We start from the raw sequence: 13,334 nt of genomic DNA on the forward strand, positions 1-13,334 counted from the left end.
CGCCCGTTGTAACGGGTCCGGCACCCCATACTCCCGCAGCACCCCCCACAAGACCCCCCGAGGGACCCGGTCGAAAGCCTTCTCCAAGTCCACAAAGCACATGTAGACTGGTTTTACTGTCCATTCAAGTGGTTATTGTCATTGGGAGGTAGCAATATAATATGGAGGCGTTAAGTACTGGAAGATTGTGATTCAGCCATTACAATATCAGAAATATCTGCACAATATATACAGATAGGATCTGATAAATCAACATGTGAATGATGTGTGATTTTTTTTTTTTATTGTATACAGTCAGGAAACCACCTCTGGGGATGTGAGGGTTAACAAGTTTCATGTGTCTTTAAATCTTTCCATCTCTGTCTCTCTCGGTTGAAGGTGTCCAATAGCCAACAGGACGTGTCCTCCTGGTCAGTCATGGAGCAGCAGGCAGTGTCGGTGTGTCGGCCTGAGCGCCAATGTGCACCACAACCCCCCTCCTCCACCACTGCCCCCTCCCAGGCCCTCCCAACAGCACCTTGGTGAGAGTTTGCACATTTGCACAAAAAGCTGATTTTTGTTGTATCCCTGGTCATTATTTCATAAAACATTGTAGAGGAAATTGTGTTTGCTTATTTTTCCTGCAGTAGCCTAGAAAAAACAATGACAGCTGCCGATAGGTATACAGTAGGACTAATAGCAGAAATAACCCTTTGCTGCCAACAAAGACTGAAGTAATAAGGAGAGTAGACGGCAGAGCTATTGGAAGCTGTGTGTGGTCGTGTGAATGCGTCTTTATTTTTGTGAAACCTGCATAGAAGTAAACGATGTAGACAGGAAAACACTATTATGACATCACCTGCTGTTGACACAGCACCGGCTGCATTCCTTAAATCCACCTCTGTCGGCTCAATGCACGACAAATAATGGGAGCTGTCATGTGGGAAATCTTTTAAAATAACTTATACACAAGAGAACATTGCAAGTACATTCTCACTCCATATTTATCCAGGTCACTATCCAAAGGAAATATTGTCGGTAGCAGTGGAAAATCTGAAACAATTGCATAAGAGTCTATGGAGCAGAGCCGGATAGCTGTCGGAGCTGGCCGATGCTACACTGTAATTGGCCAGTCTGGGTCACTTAATAATCATATTACAATAGCGATATAAGTATCGGCCAAAATAATTGTCAGCTGTAGTACTAGTTTCTAATTTTTCAATACCATTATAGACGCTTCTAATTTCCAAACTGTACAGCTGCTTTAAGCTCTGCAGTTGTGAAGTTTTACTCTTGGATAACATTTTTGTAAATTAAACTTATCCCCAAATGGTTGTGCACACCGCCTCATTAACAGGTGGCATTAGTTGAAACATGCAAATGACAGCTAGTTTGTTTAGTTAAAAGAGTCTCTTGAGTCTCTTGAACTCGGAACAAGCGTACAAGCAAGCTTCACTGAAAGAAGACAGAGGTTTAGGGTCAGATTACAAAACTGAAGCCAGAAAAGCCAATACTGCAGATCAACCCAGAGATTACAGTTCAAATAAATACAGTAGCTGCCAATAGATATGACTGATCAGTGTGGCCTGTTGCTGCATGATGACGTGTCCCTAAGGCCTGTGAGCACACACACACACACACACACCAAACACTGAAACAAAAACACTTTTAGTAGAGCCATCCTTCTCTATGTTAGTCTTTGTGACAGGAGAATGTTCATGTGTTCACTGAGGAGTATTTATGACTGCAATGTGTTTGTTGAGTGTGTGTGTGTGTGTGTGTGTGTGTGTGTGTGTGTGTAAAAGTTCCTCAGTGTGTGTTTGGCTATGATACAACTCTGGACTCTGTGTAAACAAATGAGAAACAGCAGAATGCGGAGACCCAAAAGTAGCAGATTCCACAGCTGTTTGTATTACATGGCCGAAAAATAAATTATCTGTGAAAAAAAGAAACGCTGCAAAATCCTCTAAGGTGGCCTAATAGGCCAGAAAATGGGATGAAGTGCCCTCCAGAGTGACCTTCCAGAGAAGATGTGAGGCAGGTCTATAAAGGAACATTTAGAAAATAAAATCGGATAACATTTTTTTAAAGGGACATGTCAGAGCAACCCGCAGTTCTTATTTTAATGTACACCAGCGTTTTATTTTTGTTGGTGGGCTCAGATTCAACCGTCTCCGACTGAGAGTTGAGGAGTTTCAGCATTTCATTGAGCTCTGTTTAAGACGTCAAATCTGTTTAACACAGAAAAACTGAGAAACTCTGACTTACTATGTTACGATGACAACCAGCAGCCATGAGTTGTCAGCTGCGGCATAACTTTTTTCAACATAACATGTGTTTGAAAACAACATAAAAGAATAGTTATTGTAAATGTCAAATATTTTTTAAGGTGGTGAAAAATTATAAAAGAAACCACAATAGATTAACAATGATGTGATGAAAGTTGTGGCACCCCTGGCCTATCATCAAGGAACCCCAGGGTTCTGCGGCACCCACTTTGGGAGCCATTGCGTTTAGAACATTTTGTGCGGTGGATGGTTCTGTACAGTATATCTACGACATATAACTCTGTGTTGCTCGATGGATCTGTCGACGGTCTCCCCCTAAATCACTCTGAATCTGTTGTGCCATCTTTCATTTCAGTTGTAGTGAGCAGCAGGCGTCACAATGCAGACATCATGATGGAGAGTGACCGCAAAGTCACCCCGCAAAGATTGGAACACAACACCAAAATTTGGCACCTAGGTTTTACAAACCATGGCAACAGCCAAGTGGAACATACCTCGATATTAGGAAATATTACACAAATAATTCTGTGTGACAGAGCTCCCCAAAACATGTAACAATAGATTTGAAAAGGCTAAAAATGACCTTTACATACAGAGTGAGCATGTCGGGATTGTGTTTGTGTGAGGAGGTAGAGATGAAGATGGATGATCATATTGTTATGAAAAATATGTGACAAATACAGACTATGGGAGAGTCACTTTGAAACTAACAACTTTGACCTCTGACTACAGTAACATGGACAACAAGTAGTCATTGCACTAGAAGGAAAATCAGACAATATTAGGCAGGTAGAGTCCACACATTCACTAGATGAAGAACATGTAACAGTGAGGACCTTTGTGCAGATTCCAGGTGTCCTAACTGAATGTGACGCGAGTGAGTGATTTCTTTCTATTGTAACTGGCTTTGAGCGGCAACACGGCACACTGTTTGAGCCAAACTTTTGTCAGTCGCCATGTTTCCATTTATTTTTGTGTCTCGCTTTTAAAGCACGGCAATGGACGAGGAACGGCTGATTCCTAAAGTTGAAATGAGGAGTTATCTGAACTAGCTAAGTCAGAAAAGCCATATCAAGGTAGGCTAAATGGATGAATACCGGCTTGAAGGTATGTTTTCTGTTTAAAAACTACAAACGAAAAACAGCAACAAATCTCCCTTCTTTTTAGTGGTTACTTCTCCAGTCCACACTATTCACAAGACATTGCCAATCTTTTGGTGGTTTTAACCTGAAGAAGTCCAGTGTTCGGTCTATGTATGTTGATCCAGAATTTTGTCATCTTGAGTAAAATGACAAACTGTGCTATGAATTATGGAGAAGTCATTTCAGGGCAAAGTGTATTCACGATAGTGTTGAGGAGACTGAGACAGCTTCATAAATCGTATTGTCTCGTATAGTTTTTATTCTTAGCTTGAAAACTGTCCTCAGCGGCAAATGAAGTTCCATTGAAGCTCATTCCATGATTGAGGTTGTTAAAGTCTGTGTAAGCACATGGAGTACACACAGCTTGTATTTTGTCAGCAGTAAACTGTGTATCTTTGTTATCTGTGTTTGTTCGTCTGTTCACACAGAGTATGCGTGTATGTTTGCCAGCCCTTCCGTTGCTCTCCCTCCGTCTCTCCCTGTGTTTCACAGCTAAAAGATGATTTACCAGTACTGCAAGAGAACCATCTGTGTTATCCCCGAGGAAAGAGAAAAACATCGCTAGTTCATTTCAGGAATGTCTCAATGTCATAGTTTATCAGTGTCATCAAACAACAACACACACAGTTTTTACATGTAGTTGTGTTTTCAATAATAGCCAACGTGTACAACAGATTACCACATGTGAAACCTTTGCGTTTCAATTAACAACCGTAACTTCATATGAGACTCATACAACTTACTGTGCTCTATTCTGCAATTCTAAACATTGATACAAGTCCCGATAATATATTTGTATTTAAGTAATTCTTATATACAGTCAGGGCCATAAGTATTTGGACTCTGACACAATTTTTCTAATTTTGCCTCTTTACACAACTCCGGGGGATTTGAACTGAATCAGTCAATATGTGGTTGAAGTGTAGACTTTCAGCTTTAATTCAATGGATAAAACAAAAATATTACATTAACCGTTTAGGAATGACAGCCATTTCTACACAGTCCCCCACATTTTCAGAGGCTCAAAAGTAGTTGGACAAACTAACATAATTGTGAATATAATCATTATTTTGAATACTTTGCAGTCAATGACTGCCTGAAGTCTGGCACCCATGAATCACCAAACGCTGAGTTTCCTCCTTTGAGATGTTTTGCCAGACCTTTTACTGCAGCCTCCTTCAGTTTCTGCCTGTTTGTGGGTCTTTCTGCCTTCAGTTTTATCTTCAGAAAGTGAAAAGCCTGCTCACTTGGGTTGAGATCAGTTGACTTACTTCGCCAATTGAAGGATATTCCATTTCTTTGCCTTGAGAAGCTCTTGGGTTGTTTTTACAGTATGTTTTAGGTCATCCATCTGCACTGTTAAGCGCCGTCCAATCAGTTTTGCAGCATTTCGATCAGGAGAGACTTGTTTTATAATTTAACAATGCAACAGTGCAAAGTCTTTGGCGATTGGACTCCATCCTGAAGTAATATCAGCGAGGGTAGGGATACTGAGGTCCAATAGGCCTAATCCCCCCTGGAGTCCAGACACTGGTGGTGGTGAAAGGAGTTGCTGCAATCTGATGATGAATCAAGAGCATGACTGTGATGCTGACTGGAGGGGACTGGGGTGGAGGAGGGTCGCATCTGCTTAAAGCTGAAATGACAACTGACAGCAGCAGAGAGGAGAACACTATTTAAAATTTGACAGCAACGATGTGATTGGCTTAAGGAAAACATGTGCAGAATCTGGTTGGTTACTTAACAGTGCACGCCCCCAATCAGCTGATAGAGTAATTACAAGGAGAGTGCAGTACTAAAAGCCTTGGTCTTTTCCGTTGCTTTGTCATAAGCTTGCCTATTGAAATGTACAAACTGTGTGCTATGTTTGTTTAGTTTTTTTTGCTGGCTCTGAGTGTCTTCCTGACGGAACTTGCGCTTAAGCTTAATTTGGCTGAAACTGAGCAGATAGTTTAGCCCTAAACACCTCAGAACTCATCCTGCTGCTTCTATCAGCTGTGACATCACCAATGAACACCAGTGATCCATTGGCAGCCATACATGCCCATGTCATACTGCCTCCACCATGTTAAACAGATGATGTGGAATGCTTCGGATCATGAGCAGTTCCTTTCCTTCTCCACACTTGTCTCTTCCCATCATTCTGGTACAAGTTCATCTTGGTTTCATCTGTCCAAAGAATCTTGTTCCCAAACTGGTCAGGCTTTGTCAGATGTTTTCTGTTCAAGTCTAATCGGCCTTCCTGTTCTTCAGTGTTACCAGTGGTTTGCACCTTGTTGTGAACCCTCTGTACTTAGATTCATGAAGGCTCTCTTGATCGTAGACTTTGACAATGATGCGCCTACCTCCTCCAGTGTTCTTGACTTCAGTAGATATTATGAAGGGTTTTTCTTCACCAAGGAAATAATTCTGCGATCATCCACTTTAGATGTCTTCCGTGGTCTTCTGGGCTTTTTGGTGTTGGTGAGCTTGCCAGTGAATTCCATCTTTTTAAGAATGTACCAAACTGTTTATTTGGCCAAACCTAATGTTCCTGCTGTCTGACTGATAGGTTTGTTAAGTGTTTTCAGTCTAATAATGGCCTCATTCACTTGCATTGACACCTTTTTGGTCCGCATGCTGAGAGTTCCAAGGACCAGCTACCAAATGCTAATATAACATTTTGAATCCTATTATCTACGTCGTTTGTCATGAGATAGTGACAGAACAGGCCACACATGGCCATGAAACCGTTTGTCAGACAATTGTCCAATTACTTTTGAGCCTCTGAAAATGTAGGGGACTGTATAAAAAGGGCCATAATTCCATAACGGTTCATGTAATATATTTGTTTTATCCATTGAATTAAAGCTGAAAGGCTACATCAACCACATATTGACTGCTTCCTTTCAAATACTTTGGAGTCATGTAAAGAGGCAAACTTAGAAACATGTTGTCACAGTCCAAATACTTATGGCCCTGACTGTATATATTATATATATATCTCATTAAAAAAGTTTTTTGTTGTGTTCAATGAATTTTGGAATTTCTGACATCACCTCTAACTGATCAGTCTTAGCTTGCCCACATGGTGAAGATACAGTTGTTGATGTTGCAGTACAATGTGGAGCTGATTACACTGCATAGTTTGTTTAATGCTCATTTCATTAAATATTAGCTGAATATTAGTGAATTATAGCTCTGCACATTTAAAAATGCCCAAATAATACAATAATACAACTGTGAAAAGTGAAGTTGAAACAAGAAAATATTTGAAAATGTATAAAAAAAACAACACATCTAAATCAATATCAATCCACAGCTTTCAATAATATCAACAAACGGTTCAAATTACCATACAGTATATAACAGAAACATCAACAGGGTTTGCCAAACAAGCACAGTCCAATGACAACTAACTGTTAAATGCTGCTGTAAGTACACAACCATTTATATAATGAACTAAGACGACATCAGAAAGAAAAATGTGTATGTTCAGTCATTCAGTCTGATTTAGGTGCATCTCCATTTGTTTGCTAAAACTGTAAGCACTTTTAGATTCCATCCTGTTTGGTGCTCCATTCTGAAGAAACTTGAGACAAACCCCATCTGTGTGTCTCCCTCTCCTTCTATCTCTACAGACATATTGTCAGCGGATGTTTGTGGCTTAGATAAGGAACTGGACGTGGAGACCTGTCAGTGTGCGTGTCGGCTCGGGGATGAAACTCAAGACTGCGGCCCTAACCGACATCTTGACCGCAACACCTGCCAGTGCGTCTGCAACATTCCACCTGCTCCCTCCTGCCTTCACAACCACGTCTTCAACAAGGACACCTGTCAGTGCACATGTAGCAGGACGTGTCCTCGGCACCAGCCCCTCAATAAAACAAAGTGTTCCTGCGAATGTAACGAGTCGCCCAACAAGTGCTTCCTAAAGGGAAGGAGGTTTCACCAAGCCACATGCAGGTAAGGAGGGATGTGGAGGGTTCCGTAACATCTGCTGACACTTTTAGGCCCGCTAGCTGAACAACGGCACCTACTGTTATGATGAACAGAAATGTACTTCATATTATAAATCAAGAGGCATTATTGTCCATGTCGACACCAATAGTAACTCACTCCTGCGCATGGCGAGTGGGGAGACGGAAGAAGAGACGCTGTCCTGGTACACGTTCTCACGGCCAACTCCTCAAAAACCAAAGCTCCAAACTATGACGCCCTTCTAGCGTCTAGTCTTGGAAGTGTTAGTGGCGCCGTGTCAATATGCACTAGCTACTGTACATGTGTCTTTTCAAAATAAAACTCCATCTTCACAGGAAGTTACGTTTAGGCAACAAAACTACTAAGGGTTAGGAAAAGATTGTGACTGACGTTGTATATCACTGTGGTCATGGCGTGGCAATGGGCAGCTATATAACAAGGACCTTTCCTTGTTATATTTTGTGGGTCCATTGGTTGCATCATCCTACAGTAAAGTCAATCCCCGCTCCAACACACATTCACACACAATGTGTTTAGCTGTGTTTAGAGAAAGCACTGGTGGTTGTTGCAGTGAACCCAGTGTGTAATACAAGACCTCACTGTGCTAATGACTTCTCCTAGCTGTCACTTAACCATTTCCTCTCCCCGCACAGAAGGAAGCACACACACATCCATCCATGCCGTCCAGTCTTGACCCTTTGTGCCCTTGTTTGAGAGTGATTTATGAGTATAACACAGCGGTTGGAATCTAGTGTCTGGGATCTGGCCCTAGTGTGTATGTGGCTGTGAGTGTGTGTGTTTGAAAGAGAGCGTGTGTGTCTATTTGAACTCTGCTGTGTATTTCATCATGGGTTCATAGATCTCTTTAAGTAACCATGACTAAATATTGTGTGACACCCCGTGCAGCCACAAAAGCAGTGGCAATTACACGCCAGTCTCAGAATCTTTGTCGTGTTGACAAAGTGAGTAAGTGCTGCGTAAAACAGGACTCCATCCCTCCAATGCTTCGTGTGTTCTTTGGAATTCCATGGCTCCTTGTGTAATCGTTGGGCCTTGACTCTGGGCTGGGGTTAATCAGATATCAGCTTTTGAAGGCCAAAGCTAGTGTTTTTGGGCTTCAAGGTGTTATTTTGTTGCCCATGCTGACTTACGTGACATGCACTTGACAATTTTTGTCATTTATGTTCAGAAAATCCAAGTAGTCACCCTTACTTAACTTGATTTTATTCTTGTTAGTTTACAAATCCCCTAAAACAGGATCTAGACCACACTGTCATGTGAAGTCTAAGAACAATAAATGCATCAGAAGTGAAACTGTAAAACAGTTTGACATCCTGTTCTGGTAAAAGCACTGGTGTTTCAGGCATGAGCTGTAAATCACAGAGCAGTTCTGAAGGCTTTCGTTTTTACTGCTATGAAATCTAAACCTTTGTCGTAACCCTTGACCTTTAGAACACACAAGAAAGTAGTTAGTGTTTGTCTTTGTAAGGCAGCAGTGGTTCTCAATCATTTGCAGCAGTGTTTGGCTGTCCTGAAAAGCTGCAGCCGCCTGGTAAACAGAGGATCATGGATGTAGACGATAAGTGACCAAATGAATTAAGTTACTATGTCACTTTGTCTTTAGTTTTCATTCACACCGGCGAGCATTGATGACCTCTCTCTGTTAACAAACTGTTGCAATTAATGTATCTACAATACATGCACAATTAAACAAATGCCATCGTATGATAGGTGGATTATAATCAAAGAATAATGGGCTCCATTCAGTAACATTGCAATTTGTAGTTTGTGACAGAAAAGTAAAACAACAACAAAAGGCTCGCGTCACCAGTGAAGTCGAGCCAATGTCAGCATTGATCAGCAGTCAATGGGTCTTTTGAATGGGTTTTGATTAGATGCTCGTTAACACAAGCTTATGAGATTTTAAACTTTTGTTCTATGATATCGTGTCATTCAACTCTTTCTTGAATTCTGAAGCTTTTTACGTGTCTTAAATAAACGTGGTGTAGTTGTTACATAAACTAACTTTGCTTTTTACTTCTGGCAATAGTATTTATTCTTCAAAAATCAAAAAGGTTCTGTTCATTTGTGAAGATTATTTTGCGATAGAAGTTGTTAAAGTCCCTTGTCAAGGGAACCAGAACTCCTGGATTGGCCCACATACATATATCATCCCTCCATTCATTTTCTGAAATGTTTTTCATGTTAAGTGCTGTGAAAGGCTAATGATCCCTATTTTCAACATTCCTGCAGTGGTGCCCTAAGGTCACTATTTCAAGTTTGCAAACAACGTATCTTATGACCTAGCAGTCTTATTCTAATAGATCCATTACCAATAAATGAACTGAGCACATTCATGCTCCCTGGAGGATGAATCCTTTAGATTTCTCAACATTTTCCCCACTTCTGGCAAAAATAACTAACTGGTAAATGGTCTTCTACTTGTATAGTGCTTTTCTAGTCCTACAAAACTGTTTCCACTTAACAATGTAATCATTTCTGTAATGTTCTGGGCAACAACTACCACTTTCTATCTCTTACCCTTTAAAAGAGTCTCCCTTACATTTATAAGTTATGGTGTTATTGCTGTAAATTGCAGGCTTCCATCAACTTATTTATCTACCTATTATTAATCCAGACACAGCAGCATACCCACCTGGGTAAGACCAAAACTGGTTGATACGCAGTTCACAAATTCATTGTACGTCTTTTTCTGCATTCAAAGTTTTATACCATTTTATATTTGTGAGAGATACACAATCTTGCCAAAGCAATGTGTTCTACCTTATTTTTTGCTGCCATGGTATTAGCTTTGAAGCTAAATCCTGCTTTCTTTATTTTTCATTGCAGTTGTCTCAGGCCTCCCTGTGAGGTAAGGAGGCGAAGGTGTGAACCAGGTTTCTCCTTCAGCGAGGAAGTGTGTCGCTGCGTACCGTCCCACTGGAGACGGCTGGACTAACTGCAGGCGAGTAACACAATAACGAGATGCTAACGAGCAGATAACAAACTTAACAATTCGAATTCATCACCCATCCTGCAGCTGGTCATGAGTATCCCCGTCAGCTGTGATGGCAGCTAAGTGTGCGGACCCTCATGAACGTGGGGAATCCTTAGTGACTGGAGTGCAGATATGGGAAGCTCTGGTGAGAGTGGGAAATGCACTGACTCAGTTTGAGATGTTTTAATGGGAGAGCGGCTGATCGGAGCCCAGAAAAGGAAGGAAGGACTGAGAGAGAGAGAGTCAACACTCGACACTTGTTTTAAAATACTGTCTAAATATTTTTTTATATATATTTGGGGGGTTTTGTATTAATTATATCTCAGTATTCCTTTGTGAGATATTGATTATATAATTTATTAAATGTTGTTTTTCAACCTCTGTTTATTGCAATTTCAATCTTTTTCCATGAAAATACACTGTGATCATTATTTTTGTATCATATATATGCGTAAAATAAAGTATACTGGATGATGCATTTTGTAAACTTAGTTTGTCTGTTTTGGTTCATATTCTACTGAGGTTATTCTGATCTTCATCCTCCCCATCATCACAAAGAAACACTAAGTGATTGTAAAGTTTCATCGTAACTAAAGCTAAAGGTCAAATCTGGGTGTGTCTCACGGGGTGAAAAATAGATTTTGACCTTTTAGAGACATCTCCTATTGATTTTAATGTATTTGAAATTGACAGTCAACCCCCAAAAACCTGACTTTTTATACTTGAGAGGTTAAAGAAGGAAATATAAAAGTCTTTTTGATACGTGACATTTGAGCAAAGTCTCTCGATTAGTTATATATATATATTAGTTCTACTCGTTATATTTTATGCTCATCATCAGCCTAATTTCCACTGCAGAATGTCCAAAGAAGCATCTTTCTACCTGTGCAACCTCCAGTGATGGAGACACAGGACACAAACTAAAGCTGGCGTGTACCTCTACAGAAGGGATTGCACTGTGGAAGCATGCGACCGGGTCAGTGTACAGAAGTTTGTTTTGGAGTGAAGCATAACAACTGCATGCTGGTGTGTGCCAGAGTTCAGCGCAGCTGCTGGCACTGAAACAAATTAGCTTCCCAGACCAGAAGAAGTTTGAAGAAAAGGCTGCCCACATTGAGAACAAGTGGGGGCTACCGCAGTGTATTGGTGCTGTTGATGCATCCCACATACACATCATGGTACCATAAGGAGTACCTCTCCAACTATTTTAACCGTGAAGGCTAGCACTCCATAATCCATGTTGTAGATGGAAAGGCACTTTTCAAGGGACTTCTACATGTTTGCAGGACTGCTTGGGAGCTTGCATGATGCTCTGAGACTGTCCACATTTTGAGAGTTGGCCTGCCTCGGCAGCCACCATCCAGCTTACACCAGGGACATTGGTGGGGTGAATGCTAGATACTACATCCTGGGACACTGCCTATCCCTTGAAAAACTGGCTCTTAAAACCATTCCCTGTAACTGGACGGCTGTCAGCAGATCTACAACAAGAAAATGTGCAAAGCATGTGATGTGGTTAACACTGATAGAATGCATCAGCAGCAATGCCTGTGGTGGCAAGGATGTAAGAGAAGGTCTAATATGCCAAAATGAATAGCTTCATATAAATTTTGTCTTTCCTGTGATATGTATTGAAAACATATAGTTAATTACATTGAACATAGATACATCTTTTGTACTTTCTTTCCATGTGTAAATGTCCCCCTTTGGTTATTATGAAATCATAATAATAATACATTTAAAGGGAAACTTTACTAATTTAAATGTGCTTGATTGATTGCAGGCTGCACTTTCAGCTTCCTCCCTCCTCGAGGCAACTTCTAGCTCCCTTGCTCACACCGCATCATGCATGGTCGTCTAAAAAAACGTTGCTCTCACTGTGCCCAGTTCATCTGCCGCCTGCCCCTTCCTTAGGAAAGTTCAAATATCTACTGTATATTTGTTGGCATTAAGTTCAGCATTTTGAACCTACTTTAATTGCGCCATCAATTATACACAATAACATCAAAACACATTGATGGCATCATAAAATATGATGCCAGACACTTTGAAGCTTCATTCCAAAAAGCGCAATAGAAACTTAAAATATATTCTTATATTGACAAGAATTGATGAGGATGAAAGGGCGTCAATTTCATAGTTATTTGTCAAGTTTGGCGACCTTTCTCAAAGGTCCAAAACAAAAACTGCAATACTGAACACATTCAAAACATATAAATACTATTTTCAAATATCACTGTAGATTTCCCACATTCAGAGGATCCTGGAGAGTTGAGTTAAGATGTTTGAGTCTCTCCTGAAGATGTGTTATCAAAAAACTAAGCATATTATTGTTTCCGCCTCATTTCATTCCTGGACGTTCTCCAGGAATGAGGCGTCCTCCCTGCAGCTACACAGACGGGTGAGTGAAGAGAAGGTCAACATCAGGCAAATATGAAAACATCCATCAGCTTTTAAATTGATCTAAGATGGAGACCAAAAGCAGAGCTGAAAGGAGAGTGAATATCAGACTTACATTCACTGAGTGGCCACAAACACGACTCCAACTAAAAGCTAATGTTGCTGGATATGTAGGTGCCATATAGAGCTGTAGAGAGATACAGGTCTAGTGCAGTTTTCGGTGATGGGCAGTGTTAATTAGTCTTTAAATTTACTCTCAGCCAAATCCATTTGTCCCAACAAAACCTATTCTTTTTTGATTTTGAGACCAAAGAATATTTTATCTTGAGTTAAAAATGCTCTGGATACACCAGTGCCACTGGGAAATTACAAGAGGCAATTTCTGCTGTTCTCGCGTGGATGACGATGGAGTCTAACTGTCTGGTCATCTTGGGAGCTAGGTTTGTCTCACCCTGGTCTTCACATCTCAAAAAGAGCTGGATGAGAATTTTCAAGGGATTATTTTGATAAATTGACCACATTTTTAAAAACTTCCCAATGTCGTAATTTTTCTACTTGGGAAAGTGC

At 40.6% G+C, this 13,334-nt stretch overlaps 1 protein-coding gene across 1 annotated transcript in view; it reads left to right on the forward strand.

Moving 5' to 3' along the window:
- The window catches only part of vegfc (vascular endothelial growth factor c), a 28,115-nt gene extending 16,988 nt beyond the window's left edge, over positions 1 to 11,127 (forward strand). The window contains exons 3-5 of the mRNA XM_031867069.1: positions 379 to 521; positions 7,030 to 7,354; positions 10,220 to 11,127. Of these exons, the coding sequence (XP_031722929.1) occupies positions 379 to 521; positions 7,030 to 7,354; positions 10,220 to 10,328 (577 nt within the window). The 3' untranslated portion in view covers positions 10,329 to 11,127. The remainder of the gene's footprint in view (positions 1 to 378; positions 522 to 7,029; positions 7,355 to 10,219) is intronic.
- Positions 11,128 to 13,334: the final 2,207 nt, after the last annotated feature.

This window comes from Anarrhichthys ocellatus, unplaced genomic scaffold (genome assembly GCF_004355925.1).
Source record: "Anarrhichthys ocellatus isolate YVR2014 unplaced genomic scaffold, GSC_Weel_1.0 scaffold38, whole genome shotgun sequence".
Taxonomy (NCBI): domain Eukaryota; kingdom Metazoa; phylum Chordata; class Actinopteri; order Perciformes; family Anarhichadidae; genus Anarrhichthys; species Anarrhichthys ocellatus.